This window comes from Lepidochelys kempii, chromosome 3, assembly GCF_965140265.1.
Source record: "Lepidochelys kempii isolate rLepKem1 chromosome 3, rLepKem1.hap2, whole genome shotgun sequence".
In the NCBI taxonomy this organism is placed as follows: domain Eukaryota; kingdom Metazoa; phylum Chordata; order Testudines; family Cheloniidae; genus Lepidochelys; species Lepidochelys kempii.
Genome location: NC_133258.1, coordinates 208,519,117 through 208,541,263, shown reverse-complemented (window position 1 = coordinate 208,541,263; position 22,147 = coordinate 208,519,117). Strand labels below are relative to the sequence as shown.

Below are 22,147 nucleotides of genomic sequence, written 5' to 3'. Positions count from 1 at the left end.
AGACAAACGGGATGAGTCTCCCCCACTTTGGCCGCTGCCCAGTGTGCGGGCTACAAGGAGATATCCACTTGGCAAGTGTTTCTCCCCTGAGACCAACACCTACTGCTAGGACCCCGCTAGCCAGCCAGCCTTCCACTGCTACCTTGAGTGGGAGGGAGAAACTAAACCCCAGCCAGACCCACACAGCTTAGGTGTTGGATTGTAAGAGCTCACACAGGCAGCAGCAGTGGCTGATTGCAGCAGCAGCAGCAGCTGTGAGGGCAGCCGGCAGATGAGGACTTGAAAACTGAGTGGTTTTCTTCAACCCTTCCGTGAGAGGAGCTGCCAGGTTGGTGCTGGCAAGCGGGAGTCAGCTGTCCCTCGGCTGCATTCCAGGCATTCCCAGGGACTTCTAAGGCAGGTTGAGAAAACACTCAGGAGGGGAAAGCATTCGAAAATAATCCGAGAAGAGATTTTACCTTGAAACTAGGACCATGGTTTCTGGATTTCAGTACAGCCTCTTTCTGTTCCTGTACTTCACAGCATGCCAGGGATCTCCAGCTTCCCAGGTAAGCCTCCGTCTCTATCATATAATTACAGTATCTGCAGCATAGAAGGTGGCTGTCTCCTGTCTCTTACCCCCTATAACCCCCACTGTCTCTTATGTCTTCCCATGGCATTTGGAGAGTCTTCCTATCCGCGGCCAGGTGTAAAAGACAAACAATGGATGTGTGGATTTTACAGGCAAATCCATGTAATGTAGGTGGGAGACTGCATGATCCCCAGTGCATAAGTAGCTTGTGAGTGCTAACCAGCTTTCTGTCACAGAACTAACTAAGCAACAACAGTTGTGCATTTGCAGGAAATTGTGGTGCTAAAAATTGGTTTATGGAACAGAATAGTTTGCACAGAACAGGACTTTATTGCTCTTCAGCTTGTTCTTTTCATGGACTCGTGATATTCCTTTCTAGACCCATCCTGTGAATAAACTTACTGGAAAACGACCCATCGCAGGCCGTTACTTCTGACTATCCTCTGTCATTGACACTTTTCTCTTTCAAAGGAAAGGTAATAGTTAAAAGTCACATTCATGAAAATACAGGTGCTGTAGTCTTCATAATTTCACCCTGCGTCATTTTCAAAATCATCTTCTTCACCACACACGGTCCAAGGTATTGGACATTTTGGACCTGTGTCCCCGGCGTAATGCTCTTCCCTTCAGCTTTTACTTGTAATATAACCTTTCTCACAGTAACACGCTGGCAGTGATTTTGGATCCTTGCATAGATGTCACTAAGTATCTGAACTCTGCAGTCCTGTGACAACCCAGTGACCGTAATGCAGTTTATAATTATCAGGGGAATCACAAAGGGTATGCACAAGCCTTTTCTCATTAGACAATAGTATGGTTAATACTTAGGTCTTTCGGTTACATACTGAATACAATGGACATGCTTAATCATGTTGACAGACTGTGCTGGCCTGTTAGGGACAAAGACTAGAACCAATTTTCTGAGAGCAGTTCCATCGTGCTGTTTATTCTGGTTACCATAAGCTAGCTGCAGTATGTCTGGTGGTTCACATTAAAAATAGCCTTTTAACAAAGACCTTGTTATAAAAGTAAACTACGTGCCAGGATTCAACTCACTTTTCTTTTCTTTTTTCAGATTTCTGTTTACCACATCCAGCTGCTATAATTTTTTACGACAGTGTTGGACAACAAATGGTCGCTGGAATAGATATCTACAGAGATATTCCATACAAAGGAAAGAACATTGGGGTTGCAAAGTTAAGTGTTCAAAAGTTAGTTGCCTATGCAACTTCAGTTCAGTCCCTGGGCGCACGTGCCTTATGATGCAGCCTTGAATTACCTATTCCTCTTTCCACCTGACCCAGCCTCTCTCAGGGCATAGGGTAGACAGGGCTTCAGTGAATGAGGCAGTTCAATAGCTGTTTTATCCCCCTCGTTCACTGGGTGGCCTTGTCCCGTATTTACTGCCCACCAGCCTAAGCCTACTCATCTGAACCCATCCCAGAAGTTAATGAACTTACCCTTATAACACCCCGGCGAGGTAACTTCATGTTATTCCAGTTTTCCGGGTGGGAAACTGCAACATGGAGGAATAAAAGGCAAAACTGGCAACTCTGGCCTCTGAAGCCTGTGATTTAAATACCTTGTCCAGCTTTACAAAAGAAGTCTGTAGCAGAAACAGGGATGCCTAGATCTCAAGGCCAGAAGGGACCATTGTGATCATCTAGTCTGACCTCCTGTATCACACAGGCCCAAGAACTGCCCCACAATAATTCCTGGAGCAGAGCTTTAGAAAAACATCCAATTTTAATTTTAAAATTGTCAGTGACGGAGAATCCACCACGACTCTTCGTTAATTGTTCCACTGCTTAATTACTCGCTGTTAAAAGTTTGCACCTTATTTCCAGTCTGAATTTGTCTAACTTCAACTTCCAGCCACTGGATGGTGTTAGACCTGTCTCTGCTAGATTGAAGATCCCATTATTAAATATTTGTTCGATACTTATAGACTGTGATCAAGTCACCCCTTAACCTTCTTTATTTAAGCTAAGATAGGACCCAGTTCTCTTGAATGCTAGGCGAGTGCCTCAATCACAAGGCAATATTTCACTTTTTACACACTCCCGCTTCATTCACTGTCTGCCCTGGGCAGCAGTCCTGTAGAACAAATAGGAGGGTATCATGAAATTAAAGACTGTTAGGTAATCTGAATCTGACTTTTCCTAACTTCTGAGTGCTTGAATTGCAACCTTAATGTTCTGTTAATATAGGGTTTTTGTTTTTTTAATGGAATCACCTAGGTTTTAAAAAAAGATTAAAAAAAAAAAAGACATTATCTTATGTACCACTGTAGTGACCCTTCTCTTGGGTCACTAGCAGGTTTTGAATGCTAGATTTTCAGCGCAGACCTCTACCAATTGAGCTAAAGAAGTGAAGTGACTGGCAGCAGTAGAAAGCTGTTATCCTCCTTGCCTGTGGGGGCAGCCCCTAGAGAGAGCTGTAAGATGCATTTTGCTAGTGGGTTACACTGCTATTTGCTGTCCAGCAGTGGAATGTAAGGAGTCAGGAGTCCTGGGTTCCATTTCTGGCTCTGGAAGAGGAGTGTGGTCTAAGGGTTAGAGCAGCAGCCTGCGGGTGAGGACTTGGTGTTCTCTGTTTATCAGTGACGCTCTGCATTGGCTTGGTGCTCATTCACGCTCTGGGAAGGAGGGTCTGCAGGAATAGCTCTGTTTGACAGGCCCTGTAACAGGGTGGCCTGCTCCTATAAGGACCAGGAGGTCTGGGTTAGCCAGCCTCTGGTCAGTTAGCCCTGGCCTGCCACAGCTGCAAGGTGTGGGACTTAAAATGGGAGGAAGCCGAGCCGCTGAGGATCAGCTGGGAAGGGACAGCCCTAGGAGTGGAGCTAGTTCTGATGGCAGGCCCTGGGGCGAGGCTAGGCTCCAGGGGGGCTGTGCTGGGCCTGGTGTTGCTGAGGAGAAGCCCCAGAGGGACGGGAGGTCTGAGCTTGCAGCAGGGCTGCGGTGGTGGCAGGTTTGTAGTGCTGAGCTCTCCTGGAGAAGTCCAGGGCCCAGCGACTCCGAAAGGAAGAGCAGGATTAGTGCAAAAGATGAGGTCGTGTGAGGAAAGACTGTTGCTGGCTCAGGTGGAGCAGGGGCCTTTGAAGAGGCCAGCTGGGGAAGCCCGCTTAGGGCCTGACCACATACCCTGCGAGGGGACTGAGCTTTTAAGTGTGACCTGGCCGGAGTCACCGATCCCGACCACTGTAGGGTCCCGCCCCGGCCGTCAGCCCTGCACCCAGCCACATGGTGGCGCTGACTGGTGAGTCGCTTCTCTGGGTGTGGGGCTTGCTGTGGGGCAGGACGCTCTGAGAGACACCAGGGGCAAAGCCCTCGGGCGTGGCAGGGCACAAGCGCGAGGTAACAAGTGCTGCGAAGGCCAGGGGACAGACGGCCCCTGGTCCTTCGCTAATAAGAGCATTGCTTCCTGGCTCCTGCCAAGTCCCGGGAGTAAGGGTGTGATGCTGTGCGGGCGTAAGCAGCTCCCCTCAGACACCCTCGCTATAGCCTGCCTCACAACTACAAACCGGGGTGAACGTGCAATAGGGGACGGAGGGATGGGGGCAGGATTAAAGCTTCACTGCCCCCCCCCCCGAGTTCTTTCTTGTGTGAAGAGACTTTTAAGAGGCGACTGGAGCTTGGCCTGTCTGTACTTTCAGCAATGGTGGAAGTGGAGGGGGGGCTAGCGCGCCCACAATGGAAATATTGGAGGGTGGGGGGCTAATGCATGTTCCCACCCCCACAATGTTTCTGCCCCTGCACATGTGTGTGGGGAGCAGAGACGAGAGCAGGACCTGGAGGAGAGGCTGGAGCAGCCTCCGTGGTGCACCAGGTCGGGCCAGTCTCTGGGGAATGGGTAGGAAACCCCCAGCCCTGGGGAAGGGAAGAACTTTGGAGCAAGGGCACCGGCATGCCGAGCTGGGGGGCTCTGAACCTGAGTAGCCCCCCGAGCCGTTCCCTCTACCCTTTCCTAGTCACAGTGAGCTTTTCCTCCCTGCCCAGAGCACCTAGATGCGGAGAAGATTTCTCACAACGAACAGAGGGCTCTTTACTCTAGCAGATGAAGGCGCGGTGAGCTCTAATGGCAGGAAGTGGAAGCTAGACACATTCAGACTGAAAAGCAGGGGCAGATCGTTAAACGGGGAGGGGAATCGAGTCTTGGAACAAAGTAATTTGGGATGTGATGGCGTCTCCATCACTTGGAATCTGTAAATCCAGGCTGGATGTCTTTCAAAGAGATTTACTGTCATTCAACCAGAAGGCAGGGACTCCAGGCAGGAATCCCAGGATGAAATTCTCTGCCCAGAGCTAGGCAGGAGGGTCAGAGAGGAGGTGATCACAATGGCTCCTTCTGGCCTTGGAGTCTCTGCAAACGTCATGCTGAGCAGCGCCAAGGCAGTGTCAAAGAGACGTTTCCCGTCTGCTGGTCCCAGCTGCCTGTGTTTGTCGGAGAGCCCGGTGTGTGCCTGGAGGCAGGGGTTTGTGTTTGAACGCTGGCCCGTGCGAACTTTCCCACCATGGTGCGCAGCATTGCCCACATTCCTGGAACCCCTCTGTCAAATGGCTCCGGGCTGCGCCCTGGTGGGAAATCCCATGTCCAAGCAGCTTCTGCGGGTGGCCCCTGGCTGCCTCAGTGAGGTGTTGGAGCGGTAGATGCAGGGGAAAGACCTTCTTTCAGATATGTTCTGTCTGTTACCTGTGATTACAGCTAGTCAAAAAACAGGATAAAACTCCCCTTCCCCTTCACCCCCAAATAATCTCTCCTTTTTGGTCAAAATTAAAAATTTCTCCCAAAATTTGAGGGTTGAAATGTTGGATTCTTAATTGTTCTGCCCTCCCTTGCCTGTGATCGAGCTGGGACACCTCATCTTCCAGACGTAGCCATCTATATTTTGTGCCTGAATTTTTGTTCCCCGCTTCTTTCAAAGAGGTGGGGGAACAGCACAGATCTTGCTGGTGCTGCTTGTCCATCTAGAAGGAAACGCCCGTGAGCTTTCTAAAGACTGAATGGCTCGTCGTGAGTCAGTCTACTCAGCAGCATGGTAGGAAATAGAATAGGTTCCCCCACCCACCCCTTACGCTTCATGGCCTCCCCAGACTTGGCTTGCCCCATTCTCAACCCTACCCCAAGAGCAGATGGCCGGGGAGTGGAGGAATGGGCAGAGCCTTGGCACATAGACGTAGAAATTCCCTGCTAGTAAGGGCCAGTAGCAAATTCCTGTCCCCGCTGGGGCAAGGGGGGCACAGCTGCCCCACAAATAGCACTTGGGATAAATCCGTAATCTAGGCCCAAAAGCAATACTCCATTGGGGGACGAAAGGAACGTGGGTCACTTCCTACCATGCTGTGGCTCTGGGCATACAGCACTGCTCCAGGGCAGCTGGTTGGAGGGTTATCAGTTGCAAGTGTATTCATAGGAAGGAAAAGGGTGGGCAGACCTGGCGGCAAGGAAGGGTCTCTTATTAATCATAACAGTCATGAGCAGGTTATTTTAAACCACGAGTGGCTGCTTAGACAGTAAAAGTAACTGGAACTGCTTCACAAGGGGGCTAGGAAAAGACTGGTGGGCCTATGGTCGGACGTTTCCCAAAAGGTCAGGTCAGTGTCATCATGATCTATTGTTTACTAGCCTTCTCTCAGGCTTGCAGCTCTGCAAATGTGTAACAGGAATTTGTATGAAATGCTGGCAGGTTCCCACTCTGTGAAATACCCTAGCAAAACTGTACAGCGATTGAAGAGGGAGCGTGGCCTGGATGGGGGGTGGGGGAAGGAGAGTCTAGTGGTCAGTGCACAGGATGGGGAGCCCAGGGTTCTGGGTATGACTCCCATCTGTCTGTCACTCACACTGCTGGGCAAACTGTTGAACTTCCCCATGCCTTCGTTGGTCCATCGTGGGACTAGGTATAAGATGCACAGCTGCTAGTGAACATCTGGCTTGTACTGCAACCCTCTGTGGAAGGGGCTATCGACGTGCACAGGATCCTTTTGTTGTTTATTTAATGACTACTCAGATAGGCTCCATTTCTCCCCTTCCCCCTCCTCTTCTCGGGCATGAGAAAGAAGTCAGGCTAGGTGATTGCACTCCACTAGGCAGACAGGTCTCTGAGAGCTGGGCTCTGCATGGGTTCCAGCCATAGGGGCGCATGAGGGTAGGGATGGGTCCAGCCAAAGATCCACAGCTAGCTGACCCATCAGCACATGCACACGCCCATCCTGCCTGTGTGGGAGGAGGCCCCGTGACCACAGAGGCCCTAGAGCATGCCCGGAGTGGAAGGAGGATTCCAGCTCCTCCTCCCTCTTGAGCTCCTCCAGAGGGTTTGGCATGCTGCGCCCCTTACTCTGCTCTTCATTGAGGTTTCTCGGGATGATTGCAGCACCGGTTGTTTATCCGGATGATCTCGCTCCCTTTGACGAAGAAGCCTCTTGAATGAATGAAACAGAATTTCCAGGCTGGATTCAATGGCACGTTGGAATGATGCCCACCACTGTTCGTTGTGCTCTTCAGTGACTAACGAATGTGCCCTTGGCAGTGATGAGTTTGCAGTTGCTAACCATGTGCTGATTATAAAATCTCCCTGAAGTCAGGGGATCTTGTTGAAAAGTTCCTTGAAGATTTCAGAAACCTTCCCTCGGTTTTCCCTGTTTAAACTGAAATTAAGTTGGGCCATTTCCCGCTTATCTGCTTCAAAGTAACCATGTGTTGGCAGCAGGACTAGTCACCTAGCAAGAATGACCATCATAGATAAACCAGCAAATGCAGCTGCTGTCCAGAGAAGTCTATGGAACAGGCTACAAGTACCAGCAGCTTTGCACAATCCTCATGATACAGTGACAGGAGATGGAGGTGCACGACTTCTACCGTGCTAGAGCAGGGCTGAAGGGGAGTTTCCACCCACCCTCTGCTGGGCTCTTCACCCAGAGACCTGGAAAAGGAAGAGGATGCCTGGTCTGAGTCTCCAAGCTGTCTCTGCTCCTTTGTCCAAGGCCATTCCTGTTGGTTCTTTCCAGGGTTCTCTGCTCAGCCCCTTGGCTTCATCCTTCTCTTAGTGCCTCCACTTGCCTGTGTCTGGATCTCCAGCCAGACTAAACCACCCCTCCGCAGGGTACCTTCCCATGGCACAATTATCCACTTAGGCTGGGTCGTTCACTCCTCTCTCTGACTCCACAGGGTTTATAGCAAAATCAGAAAGCTCCTTTCCCTTTCTCTCCCAGCATAGCGAGCTCTCTGCCGCAGTCCTGGCTCACAGACGCCCGACCAAGGCACCCTTTCTCAGCCATCTGCCTGCCTCACAGAGGTGCCAGCAAAGAAGCCTAGGACAGTTCCTGCCCCTTCCCAGGCTTGGGCCGGGGGCCTCTTTGCTCTGTGGACCCTGCAAACAGGGAGAAGTGAAGTTGCCATGCAAGTCACCCTTTGGCCCAGCAGTAGATCTGGAGCCTTGCAGGCTGGTTTCCTGTTGCAGGAGAAATCAGTGGCGTGGATCTGGGGATGTTCTTGGTGTAACTTGTTCCTTTCATCCACCAGTCCCTGAACAGAGCTGGTCCCAAATGGCATGCGGGCAAGGCCCTTTTCCAGGGAGCTCGGCCCGAACACCAGTGCCTGGCTCCCAGCAAGGGACTCTGCCCCAAGAACTGCCTCTAATTACTGAAATTAACGCAGAGAGCAAATTCTTTTGTTGATTGTATCAGCTTCCCCAAGGAATCTGCACCACACTACAGCGCCATCCGGTGATCACTCCATAACACTAGCTGGACAGGGCTTTTGGAACCCCCAGAAATAGCTCGGGGTCTAACATTGTTCCTCAGAGAGAGAGCCATGGAGAGGGTGCAGCTTACTTCCCTGCTCTCACCTAGCCAGTTACAGACAGAGATTGTAGCAGAACCAGGCTTAGAGCCCATTTCTTCTGTGTCCCGAGCTAATGCCTTAAGCACCCAAGACTATCATTCTCTTCCTTCACTGTTTGGTCTGTGCACTGACTGAAGCAGAGGCCAAGTTAAGAAAATGCTGTGTGAGCAGGTAGCTAAAGACTGTAGGACAATTCCTATGCGCCCAGTGGTCCTTCTGAAACGCTCTTGACAAGAGGCAGGAACCATATCTTCTCTCTGTTCCCATTGACAAGGGGCATTTCCCAATAGAACAGAAGTTGCTTATTTATGGGGGAAACTGAGTTTTGGTGAGCTACAGAATTGCCTGTTTGGTTCAGGCTTGTTTGGTTTTAAGTTAGTTCTGCTGCATGCTGTCACAAAGATGCATGCCTCCCGGGTGAATCAGTCCCTCCGGCTTCAAACCAGAACTGTTAGCTTCCAGACATAAATCTCACAAGTGTTCCTGGCACCCTAAGAAAGCACAAGACATCTGTTTTCCTATTATTTTGTAAAACTGAAGTGGAATATAGCTCTGGTTCCAAAAGGACTTAACATGAGCTATGGAATCCCTCCCAGGATTTCCAAAGTAATCACAGCCCTTGCTTGTCATACTCCGCATTGAATTATTCTCTTACAAGTAGTTCACAGAAAGCCATCCTTGAAGTAAGAATTTCTTTATTAGGATGAAGGACTCAAGAGTCTGGTCACATGAAAAGCAAAATCTGCAGAAAGTCTTGATCTGCACCGGACAGATCTTACAAAGAATGTTCCACCAAAGCCACTGGGAGGTTTGTCTGGAAGCAGCATCAAGGCTCAAATCTGGAGCCAGATTCAACCCGTAAGCCCAATGCTGGGCTAAGCAGGAACACATTCAATCAGCGTGAATCCCAGTAAAACTCATTTCTTTAAGTTCATGAAGATTTTTATCAAGAACTGGGAGTGCAATGTAGCTAGTAGGGTTGATTTTTAGTGTCTGCCCATTGTAATTAGAGGGCAGTGCTAACCAATGAGGACTAAAATATTGGAAAAGGAAGAAAACATGAGTGACTTCCAGCTACAACAGGAAGACTTCTTGTTCAGCTTTGTGTGAGCATGGAAAATAACTCTCCTACGACCAAGATTCCTGATCAGCAGAACAGGATCTCCAGTCTGTCCCCCAAAACACTCTCTCTGAGGAGATATTTTTTTCCACAGTAATAACCCAACCAGGAGAGACAGTTTAACAAATCAAAGGCAATCGGAACGGATTTGGGTCTGGCAGAATGAAACATCGTAACAAGTGATTGCGCAATACTCTGCAAAATACAGAATGACTCCTTTTGGGGAGGTTTGTGTCTTCTACGCCAACATGTGTTTACTGGAAAGGAGTTCTATGAGACAAGAAATTTCCACTTTGAACTCCTCTCGCACACTTAACAGGTAGATTTATTGATCACTATTGTACAGAGCATCTCCATGGAATGGTACTGGCAGGTTTGAGATCTACTGATGAAAAGTGCTACAGGTGGTATTACCCAGGTGCCGTTGCCTGTGATGAGATGATGGCTAGTACCTGTAGCCGGATTCCCAGACAGAGCAGTGTTTAATGAGCATTGCCGTGGGTCAGTATTCTGGTTGTCATTGCCTTGACTAGGAGTCAAGATAATGCCCATATTTGGAGGGCCTAATGTAGAAGTATCTCAAATGGCACACTCTTCCCTCTATGCAGCACCCATTGATGGGAACTGGGGTGGCTTTTCACCTTCTCTGCAGACACCAGGTGATCGTAGCCACCTTGTGCTCTTAAGGGGATAGCTAGCGGCCCCACTCCCCAACATCCTGCCTCTTTGCTGGCCCTCTAAATTCCCAGGGTCCAAACTCTGAAAGCTCCCACTGATTACAATGCCTCAGCACCTCTCAGGATATGGATCTGGCCAAGTTGCTACTAGCATGCAGAGGGTACTAAGTGCTAGACTGAGATGGCTGATATTCATGTGGTTCATACCTCTGAGTACACTTGGATCCCCTTTGGTTTCTTTTTCATGTGGACTGATGCACATAAGCAGTGTGCAGGGAATATGGAAGTTAGTAGCATTGAGATTCAGATGGACAAATCCCTGTTCATTGATCTGAAAATCTGCACCACCTGTCTATTCTCTAGGCTTATTCCCCAGAAATGGTCAGCTATCATCTTCACTAGTCAGTTTTTGGTGTGAGCCCATTTGGATAAAATGAGAATCGCTCTGGAACCTCAGGAACTGAACTTTTCACAAGATCTGAAATAATTGGGGTGACTTCAGTTTCCATCTTTGCAGACCCCTGCTCACCTGGGTTGTGGAAGGGAAAGCTCTTGAATCTCATAAGAGAGCCTGAGACAAGGTGGGTGAGGTAATATCTTACATTGGACCAACTTCTGTTGTACGTGACCAAACACACCAAGAAATCTCTTCTGTACAGCCAGGCAATCAGATACCACAGAATTTGCTTCAAAGAGAAAGTCCGGGAGATACATCTAAACACACATCTAACTCCCTTCACCAAACAAGAACACCCAACCAGAATAGTAGATCGCATCATGCAATGGCCCACCCAAATACCCTGAGAGAACCTTCTTTAATACAGAAATAAAACCCCCTCCAACAGCACACCCCTAGTTGTTACCTACCACCCCAAACTGGAACCTATATGGGGTATCCTCAAACAACTACAACCCATATTCAGTGGGGACCCCATCCCAAAAGAAATCTTTCCCAGTTCCGTCTTCTGGCCTTCAAACACCCCCCTGCCCCCGCAACCTCTCCAAGCTCATCTGAAGCAAGCCCCCCCACGGACCAGGACACACCAACTCAAAGCAGCACCAGACCCTGCCAGAGCAACAGATCCAAAACCCGTGGACATATTTCCACTGCCATGATGCTCAACACACCTTTCAAGATCCATGGATCCTGCACATACCTATCACAACATGTGGTGTACCTCATCCAGTGCACTAAATGCCCCCATAACAACTATGTGGGTAACACCAGACAATCACTATGTGCTCAAATGAAGTGACACAAACATGATAAAAGATAAAAACACCTTATCACCTCTGGAAACTGAATATAGTTGAGAAACCATCTTGAACAACATCTGTACCTTGCTAGATTGTTGTAGACTTTTAGATGCGCATTTTCACACTTATTTGCTTGCCACCCTTTCCAACTTTATTCCTTTTGTTTGGCATCCTTTAACCTGTGCCCTATTGTTACTACAGTTGTTTTATCTTTACTATAAACCAGCTCATGCTGTGTTTAAATAGAAGGGTGTATTTACCCCAGTTAAGTTAGTAAGCTGTGATGTGCTTTTGTCTCTTTAGAGGAACAAACAAACCTTTTTAGTTCTCTGAATTGTCCAGGAGAAGACTGGACATTGCAACGCATGTGGTTTTGGGAAAATTTGGGATGGGGAGTGTGTTGGGGTCACCTTTCTTGTTATAACCCAGGCTGGTGGAAGCCACAATAGGGTTGTGGGGCTGTACGCAGGTAGCTGGGGTCAGAATTGCAAGACCAGGGCTGTGGCTATACACAGACACCCAGGATGTGACCTGCAGGAGCCCAGGCTGAGAGCTACAGCAGCAAAGCATTGTGAGACCCCCCAGGGGTGCATGACAAGTGGTGACATAATACGTCACAGGTCAGGGCATGGCTTTTCTGCCATTTCTTTCTATAAGTTGAATTTGATACATCCTCGGCCACCTCACAAATTCACCTGGCAATTGTCTTTGCTTAGGAAAGGCTCCAGCAATGGGGTGACTGCTGGCCTAGTGCTAGATTGGCAGCGTAACGTAGCACTGGCAGTTAGCCATGCGACAATGTGCCTGGAACTTGCTGGTGATGCCACATTGACTCGGTCTTTCTGAGGGACTAAACTTCACCGGATCCCCCTTGTGTGTAAATAAAACAGGGTTACAAAATGCTGGGGACACGGGGGGATGAGGGTGGGTGAAGGGGTTGCTGATTTTGGCTGGACTTATTCCTGGAGGTTTAGTCACATGACATAATATTTAATTAACTATTAATATCTAATTCCTGGAGACTCCAGGATAGTCCCGGAGGGTTGGCAAGGAAGGGGGCACTAGGCGCATCGCTGAGCTGGGGCTGCAGGGAGGAATTGCAGAATGGGACAATGCTGGAGGGGTTGAACTTCTGTTGCTACAGTTAAAAATATGAGTGGATTTTCACAAGCTCATTGAGATTAGTGCGGCACCTCTGGCTGCTCACTCTGGTTATTGTGTTGCAGTTATTTGACAGCGTATACCTGAAAAGGCCTGGGTGTGCCAACGAAACTGCTCAGAACTGCCCTGAACATACATAGACCATGTACATAGGAGGGGAAGTGGGCGCTGGAATAATTGCTCGCTAATTGTGCTTAATGAGTGGTCCCTCCGTTGCTGGCAGCTGCAGATAAAGGGAGCTAACGCACCGTTGCGTGACGTGCATGCTCAGCGCTGAAACAGCTGTCTCTTTCTTTTTCACAGAACTGTCTCAACAAACAGCAGCTCCTGGCTGCCATCCGCCAAATGCAGCAGTTCTTAAAGGGGCAGGAAACGCGATTTGCAGAGGGAGTGCGCGTCATGAAGAACCGGCTGATAACTCTGCAGAACTCGGTGACAAAAGCTGCCCCAGACCCACAATCCGGTAAAAACCCACAGCTGGCCTTTCAGCAACAAGAGCAGCCATAGAGCATCCGGCTGTGGTGTACACTAGTACCGACAGGCTGCTTGCCCCCCACCCCCAGGCCCCGGCAGGGAGAGCGAGGGCCTGGCAAGCTAGCTCTTGGCACATCCCGCTGCCCACCATGTCACACTGAACTATGGACTGCCAAGACCTAGGGATGCGCTGCCCCCTCTCTTTCCCCCCCCCCTCATTTTTGGAAGAGAAGGGGAACATGTGTCCCACCCAAATGGCTCCATACATTGTGGGACAGCCCCAATATGCCTTTTCTCCCCAAACCAGTCCATCAGTCTCATCCCATGGTTGTACACGGCACTTTGCACACAGATCGGTAGGTCAGGAATCTGCCCCAAAGTAACTACAGTCGATCATATTCAGTGCGACATGCTCTTCCCACACAACCAACTCAAGCCTTATGACCGTATAGTAGCCCATGGTCTTAATTTTAGATCTTAAAATTAGGTCAGTATATTTATAGTGCTCTCCCGCTAAATCCTCTTTCCTGTTTCTCTCTCGGGGGGATGCTTGGTCTTCATATACAGTGGAGACACATGTAGTAATAAATATGTCTCTCCATGGTCTAGAATGATACTCAGTTTTCTCAGCACACGATAAGCAGAAAGCATATTTCATGTGGAAAACAATGGCGACTAAAAGCTTTACTTCTCATGCATGGTTTGCAGTGTCACAACACTGTAGAAACTGAAGACTTGTCTACACGGGCACTGTACAGCACTGCAACTTTCTTGCTCAGGGGTGTGAAAAACACGCCCCTGAGCGCTGCAAGTTTCAGCACTGTAAAGCGCCCGTGTAGACCGTGCACCAGCTGACAGTGCAGACGGCGCTGGGAGCTACGCCCCTCATGGAGGTGATTTTTGAAGAGCGCTGGGAGACTTCTCTCCCAGCGCTCTGCCATGACTACACAAGCCATGTTAAAGCCCTGCCACGGCTGCGCTTTAACCTTGCCAGTGTAGACAAGCCCTGAGAGATGTCAGGTGATATTTATAGAAGCATCTTAGGAAAACAAGTCCCATTGAAATTTAAGTCACTTAGGGTCTTTTGAGCCCCCGTCATTCTTACTTAATTCTCTTACGTCTATTGAAAGGAAGGTAGTTTACATATTGACTCTCAAGTTTCCAGGCCTTTTCACTGAGACACTGCGTATCATTTTACATTGCTGGCATCTAAAATTAAAAAAGTCATAGAGGAGCTTTTAAACTAAGGGGTGGGGGGAAAGCTGACAGGTACAGAGGAGAACGCAGTTTGGCTGGAGACATCCCTTAGGGGAGGAGTAAAGGGATACTCAATATACTAGTGAAGAGGAGAGGATAGAAGTTGATTAAGTACGGGTCGGAATTGAAGAGAAACAGTCAAATGAAAAAGAGTCCCATTCAATTACATCACAAGAAGGCAGACAACCAAACGCTGACAAATTTTATACGTCCTTATATACAAATGCTAGAAGTCTAAATATTAAGATGGTGAATTTGAGTGTCTGGTATTAAATGAGGATAGTGATATAATAGGTATCACAGAAATTTGGTGGAACAATTGATAATCAATGGGACACAGTAATACCAGGGTACAAAATGCATTGGAATGACAGAATAGGTCATGCTGGTGTGGGAGAGGCCCTACATGTGAAAGAGAGCATCTTAAGTGAATCAAACTGTACCATAGAATCTCTATGGAGAGAAATTCCATGCTTGAACAATAAGAGTATAGCAGTAGGAATATACTACCAACCATCTGACCAGTATGATAACGGTGATTGTGAAATGCTCAGGGAGACTAGAGAGACTACAAAACCAGAAAACCCAATAATAATGGGGAATTTCAACTATCCCGATATTGATTGGGAACATGTCGCCTCAGGACGGATGCAGAGAAAATTTCTGGACACCATTAAATGACTGCTTCTTGGAGCATTTTGTCCTGCTACCCACAAGGAGAGAGGCAATTCTTGATTTAGTCCTAACTGATGCATAGGATCGTGTCCAAGAGATGAATACAGAAACCCACTGCGATAGCATTTAACTTCAAAAAGGAGAACGACACAAAAATGAGGAAATGAGTTAAACAGAAATTAAAAGGAAGAGTCACAAGAGTGAAATGCCTGCAAGCGTCATGGAAACTACTAAAAAAACACCATAATAGAGGCTCAAACTACAGATATACCCCAAATTAAAAAAAAAGTATGATAAAAAAAGCCACCATAGCTAAACAGGTTTCAGAAGGGTAGCCATCTTAGTCTGTATCCGTAAAAACAACGAGGAGTCCTTGTGGCACCTTAAAGACTAACAAATTTATTTGGGCATAAGCTTTTGTGGGATATAGCCCATTTCATCAGATGCATGGAGTGGAACATACAGTAAGCAGGTATAAATATACAGCACATGAAAAGATGGGAGTTGCCTTACCAAGTGGGGGGTCAGTGCTAACGACGCCAATTCAGTTAGGGTTGATGTGGCCCATTCTCAACAGTTGACAAGAAGGGGTGAATATCAACAGAGGGAAAATTACTTTTTGTAGTGCTAATGAGGCCAGTTCAATCAAAGTGGATGTGGCCCATTCCCAGCCGTTGACAAGAAGATGTGAGTATCAACAGAGGGAAAATTATTTTTTGTCGTGACCCAGCCACTTACAGTCTTTATTCAGACCTAATTTGATGGTGTCAAGTTTGCAAATTATTTCCCGTTCTGCAGTTTCTCATTGGAGTCTGTTCATAGCTAAACAGCAGAGGAAGACTCAGAGGCAAAAAGGCATCCCCTAGAAATTGGAAGTCAAATCCTACTGAGGACAATAGAAAGAGGCATAAACTCTGGCAAGTTGACTATAAAAGTATAGTTAGGCAGGCCAAAAAAGAATTTGAAGAGCAACTAATTTTTGTGTCTTTTGCTAACAACAAAATTGTCTATAAGTACATCAGAAGCAAGAAGCCTGCCCAGTAGTCAGTGGAGCCACTGGATCGTCAAGGTGCTAAGGGCGCACTCATAGAAGACAAGGCTGCTGTGGAGAAGCTGAATGAATTCTTTGCATCGCTCTTCATTGCAGAAGATGTGCGGGAGATTCCCACACCTGAGCCATTCTTTTTAGGTGACAAATGTGAGGAACTGTCCCAGATTGAAGTGTCAGTAAAGGAAGTTTGGAACAAATTGATATATTAAATGGTAATAAGTCACCAGGACCAGATGCGATTCACCCCAGAGTTCTAATGGGACTCAGATATGAAATTGCAGAAAAACTAACTGTGGTATGTAACGTATTACTTAAATCAGTCTCTGTATCAGATAACTGGAGGGTAGCTAATGTACTGCCGAGTTTAAAAAAAAAAGTTCCCAAAGTAATCCCGGCAATTACAGCTCGGTAAGCCTAACTTCAGTACCAGGCAAATTAGTTGATACTATAGTAAGAAATAGAATTATAAGACACATAGATGAACACAATATGTAGGGGAAGAGTCAACACAGCTGCACCAATCTATTAGAATTCTTTGAGGGTGTCAGAAAGCATGTGGACAAGGGTGATTCAGTTGATATAATGTACTGAACTTTCAGAAAGCCTTTGACAAGGTCCCTCACCAAAGGCTCTTCAGCAAAGTAAGCTGTCATGGGATAAGAGGGAGGTCATATCATGGAACAGTAACTGTTTGAAAGTTAGGAAACAAAGGGTAGAAATAAATGATCAGTTTTCACAATGGAAAGTGGTAAATAGCAGGATCCCCCCGGGATCAGTACTGGGACCAGGGCTGTTCAACATATTCATAGATGATCTGGAAAAAGGGTGAACAGTGAGGTGGCAAAATTTGCAGATACAAAATTATTCAAGTCAAATCCAAAGCTGACTGCAAAGAATTACAAAGGGCTCTCACTAAACTGGTGACTAGGCAACAAAATGGCAGATGAAATTCAATGTGGATAAATGCAAAGTAATGCAAATTGGAAAACATAATCCCCACTATACATAGAAAATGATGGGGTCTAAATTAGCTGTACCCAGTCAAGAAAGAGATCTTGGAGACATTATGAATAGTTCTCTGAAAACATCCAGTCAATGTGCAGTGGCAGTCAAAAATGCTGATTAGGAAAGGGATAGATAATAAAACAAAAATATCAAACATCACTTGATATATCCATGGTATGCCCACACTTGAATACTGCATATAGCTTTGGTCACCCCATTGCAAAACTAAGAAGCTATACTTGAATTAGAAAAAGTACACAGAAGTGCAGCAAAAATGATGAGGGGCATGGAAGAGCTTCCATATAAGAAGCGATTAATAAGACTGGGACTGTTCACCTTAGAAAAGAGAGGAATAAGGGGGGATAGGATAGAGGTGTATTAAAATCATGAACCGGGTGGCACAAGTAATATAGGAGTGTTATTTTCCTCTTCACATAAAACCCAAACGTGGGCTCACCCAATGGAATTAGTAGATAGCAGGTTTAAAACAAACATATGGAAATACTTCTTCACACAGCACACAGTCAACCTGTGGAAGGAACTCGTTGTTGTGAAGGCCAAAAGGATAATTGAGTTAAAAGAGAATTAGATAAGTTCATGGAGGATAGGTCCATCAATGGCTATTAGCCAAGATGATCAGGGACGGAAGGTCATGCTCTGGGTGTCCCTAAACCTTTGACTGCAAGAAGCTGGGACTGGATGACAGGTGATGGATCACTCACTAATTGCCCTGTTCAGTTTGTTCCCTCTGAGCATCTGGCACTGGCCACTGTTGGAGGATGGGATACTGGGCTAGATGGACCATTGGTCTGACCCAGCATGTCTGTTCTTTTGTTCACATTCTTTTGTTATTACTTGATCTTCATGGTTGTGACTTACATCCATCCAACAAGACCTAATGGCTGGAGCTCAAGCTAAATTAAATGCGGCTAGAGATAAGGTACACATTTTTAACACAGAATGGGAATTAACCACAGGAACAACTTACGTCACCTGCAGTATGTAAATCAAACCTGGATGTCTGTCTAAAAAAATCACTGTAGCTCAGACTCAAGTTATTGGGCTGGATGCAGGAGTCACTGGGCAAACTTCTCTGGCCTGGGCGATGCTGGAGGTCAGAGTAGATTATCATAATGGACCTTCCTACCTTGAAATCTATGAGGTGCCTTGCACCTCATTTGCACAGTGCAAATGTCTCCCCAAGGAGCTAGGGAGTGGAGAATCAGGTCCTTCCAATGCAGTCTCATATGATTAAACTTTCTAGGGAAGCGTGTACAACAATTGTTCTGAGCCAGGAGACTTAGGTTCTTTTCCTAACTCACGACAATGAGATGGAATTGGAAGCTACCCTGCTACCGGATGAATAGCCTGTACCTTTTGCGTCAAAGTCTCTTTCACCTACAGAGCAGCAGTATGCACAGAATGAAAGTCTCTCACAACGGCATTTCCATGAGAGACGTGATCTGTACATGTATGGTCAAAATGTGGTCATTTTATCAACTCAGCCAACAAGCTGCTTTCAGAAGCCCTTATGGTGAGCTCTGAAACAACTCCAACATAGCACTAATTCTGATCTCCCAGACATCCATGGAAAGTCTCACATTAGGTTCAATCCAGCTCGCACTGAAATTAAACTGTCAAAGGATGTTCCTGGCAAATGTTACCCCTCTGTTCTAACTTTTGCCAGTCACTGTCCATCTCTCTTCCACTGCAGGGTTCTTTTCTGGGTGTTGTTTGGCCCAGGCACGAGCAGACAGGGCATGTCATCTATTGTAAGTAGAATGCACATCCAAATGGCAAGGTGTAAATGAAAAGCCCTATGGTTTCCTTTTCAGTTTCATGGTATCGTTTGGATGTTACTGATTCACTTTCTTATCTGACATTGCTGTAATGTAACAGAATTGATAGTGCACTAAATGGCATACCCAGAACCAAGAGCTTTGACTTAGCAGAAGTGCCTTTGGCCAAACAGCTTCACAACGCAGGTGAAGATTCGGATAGCTGGCCTTATCTCCGAGAGCTGGCTGAGTGTTATCTGGGAGCTTTGCCACTGCGGGTGAAGAGTGTCTGAGAACATTTCTGAGAATGCCGAATACAATTCACTGCTGCCCTGTGATGCTAATAAAACAATGGAACAGTGAACGAAGTCAAACTGACGGGCTGGAACGCACACTCAAGAAATCCCAGTAGCCTTTCTCCAGAGCTGACTCGCCTCTGGGAGCCTGCAAACCCCGCCCCACTCAGGTTCCCCCACCCTCTGCTCTGCTGATGGTACAACAATAGACCTTTCATTCACAGACCGCTTTACCTTCTGCGCTGCTGCCCCTCTGCCTGGAATGGCCTCCCAATGCCTGTCACCCGGCTGGGGTGGCGCCCTTGGAGAACCCCACTCCGCAGGTGCTGGGTGAGCCTTCGAAACCATCTCACCTTTTACCAGCCGTTTGAAACATTAACGGCGGTGACACAAACCAGCCCCTGCCACAGTCCCTCTTGCTGCTGCCCTGGACTTGCAACAGGGAGGCATTCAAGGGGGGGCACGTTTACATAAAGCACCGGAGCTAGGGCACTGGAATATTGAGCCGCTCCATGGGGGCTGGCGCTGTTGGCATCACCATGCATTCGGGTACGGCCCTTCATTATGGGCTCACACACTGGATCCCTGCCTCGTTCAGTGGGCAGGTTGGACACACAAGGAGGCTGAATGAAGCTTGCATGGGCCTCCGTAGATCTGACACTTGTGACTGTTGATTGCTTGACATGGCAACCTAAACTTTTCACACAGTTTGTGCAGGTGTGAGATCCCCTGCCTATTGGAGTCAGTGGCAGGAAGCATTACACCCTGTAGCGTTGGCAGGATCAGGTCCTCAAAAGTATAGGCCGCAGAGCCAGAGGGGCCTCTCAGGCCATGGGCCAACCGCTTTTTGGGCAGGCCGCATCTGAGTGGTGCTGCGACCCTGCGCTGTCATGACAGCAGTGCCGGCAGGCCAAAGTTAAGAGAGTGAGGTTGCGACCTGGCACGCAGGGTGGCAGCACCACGCGGATTTGGAGGGGGTGGGTGTAGGGCTCATGGGCCGGGGGAGTCAGACCGCTGGGGAAGAGGCACGTGAAACAGCAAGGGGAGGGTTGGGGGGAATCTCTGCCCCACCACGCTACGTGGCGCTCTACAGCCCCTGCTTAAGAGGTGCTTTTTTGGCATCTAGCAAGGGGGCGTTTTACTCACCGCACAGACGCGTTTCTCACTCTGGGGAAAGTGAAGCAGCTTCATGTAAAACAGAAAGATGGCCAGATTTGCTGCTGCTCTAAACTGACTTCAAGGGTGCGGCACCGGTTTACTCCAGCAGAAGATTTGGCCCAGAGTGTGTAACCATAAGGCAATTTTTACAATTGCGTGTTATCAAATGCTTCATCCAGCCAATGGCTACTCAGAGCAGGGACCTCCCAGACAGTACAAGTAGGGATGTCATGGAGTCTTCCGTTGCGAGGTATCAGCTCATTCTTTCTTTCCTTTCCTACATGACTAACCGTCGGGGCACTAAGATAATTCTGTCATGAAATAGGCCAGCGGGCTCTGAACGCCAATCTATTATTGATGTGCTGATTTTCTTTGCTGAGGACAGAGCATTCTTTAATGGTACAGCTATTTCACTCTCCTCGTGTGGTTTGTGGATTTTTTGTAAATGTCAATACTTCACTTTTCTTTTTTGCTTTCAGTCAGAAGACAGCATCTGGAGGAGTGGGCTCTGCCAGCTGATGTTTCATACACTTTTTCTCTGTTGATTATTTCATACCTAATGTAAAATAAACTGTGTATTTTGGGGGCAGATTCTGAGGGCCTTTGTCTAGTTGAATAATGCCTTACTTTGAGAGTAACCCTACTGAAGTCAATGGAACCACTTCCAGCCTCAAATATCGCTCGCTATGAATAAAGGTCTTAGTATCTGGCCTGTTCTTCATAAAATTCTCCTTTGTGAGGATCCATGTCAGATTCTAGGTCTTTCACTATTTAAACACAGGAGGCATGCCATGGCTTGACCAACACCCCAGGGTAACAACTACCTCAGTGATATCTCTGTTGATCCTGAAAAAGGCATCTTGCCTAACTAATCTAGAAACTATGCTGTAGGTTTCCACAATTGCTCAGGCTGTCCGAGGTGGTCGCTTTGTTACTCCATGGGAACAATACTGAGCTGAGAGGCAGAAGACTGTAAGCCAGCTGGCTGTCCGAGTACTCCAGGGGTGGTTAGCATACTGAGTATTTAACGTCAGCATTTCCCACTGTGCTTTTGCAGTGTCCTGCCCTGCACTGGATGCCCCTGTGGATGGCAGAAGATTTGGTACCAAGTACTTTGTGGACCATGAAGTCCATTTCACCTGTGAACCTGGTTTTCAGCTCACTGGTTCCAGCACCCGAGTGTGTCAGGCAAATGGCAGCTGGACTGGAGAAGCACCGCGGTGCAAAGGTACTTTGCCTTTTCATGCCCTTGGTTTGAGTGTGTGAGCCCATCTTCATGTCACTGCACAGGCCCATGCATGCCATGGTTAGAGAACAAAACCAGTATAGCTACCCTACTGTAAAGTGTCATAACTCGTTAGTGTGGATGGTTGGTGTGCAGGAAAGACTAATGCATAGCCTGGGTTCTCTTTGATGCTATTGCTTCCCCTTGGCTTGTCAGTTATCTCCCCAACTTCAGCTTCTTGCATAGTAAGAGTGGTAATGAGGGGGGGAGGGGTTGTTTTATCCATTAAGGATTCTTCTCCTGAATCTTAGCAACCTTACGCTCTTTACGGGCTGGTCCTGTGACCTCGGCATTTAGCTTAGTGATGTTCTGTTCTTTACAAATACCAACTCCCCAGGGACAGGAGATGTGGAGATGCCACAGCTGGTCCTCTCCTGCCTGCAGAACTCACAGCTGGCCTTTGCAGGTCTCAGCAAGCCCATGCATTTGGAGCTGTGCTTGGACAGTCTCCACTGAGCTGGAAAAGTCATTCAGTGTGTCCCCCTCTTCAGCATTGAATAATAATGGTTGGGGACGTTGCGTTGTGTACGAGTAGTTCGGCTG

General features: G+C 47.6%; 1 protein-coding gene across 1 annotated transcript in view; it reads left to right on the top strand.

Annotated features, from left to right (window-relative positions):
• Nucleotides 1-229: 229 nt before the first annotated feature.
• The window catches only part of FBLN7 (fibulin 7), a 34,772-nt gene continuing 12,854 nt past the window's right edge, over nt 230-22,147 (top strand). Inside the window, exons 1-3 of the mRNA XM_073339906.1 lie at nt 230-548; nt 12,929-13,088; nt 21,377-21,547. Coding sequence (XP_073196007.1) covers nt 474-548; nt 12,929-13,088; nt 21,377-21,547 — 406 coding nt within the window. The 5' untranslated portion in view covers nt 230-473. The remainder of the gene's footprint in view (nt 549-12,928; nt 13,089-21,376; nt 21,548-22,147) is intronic.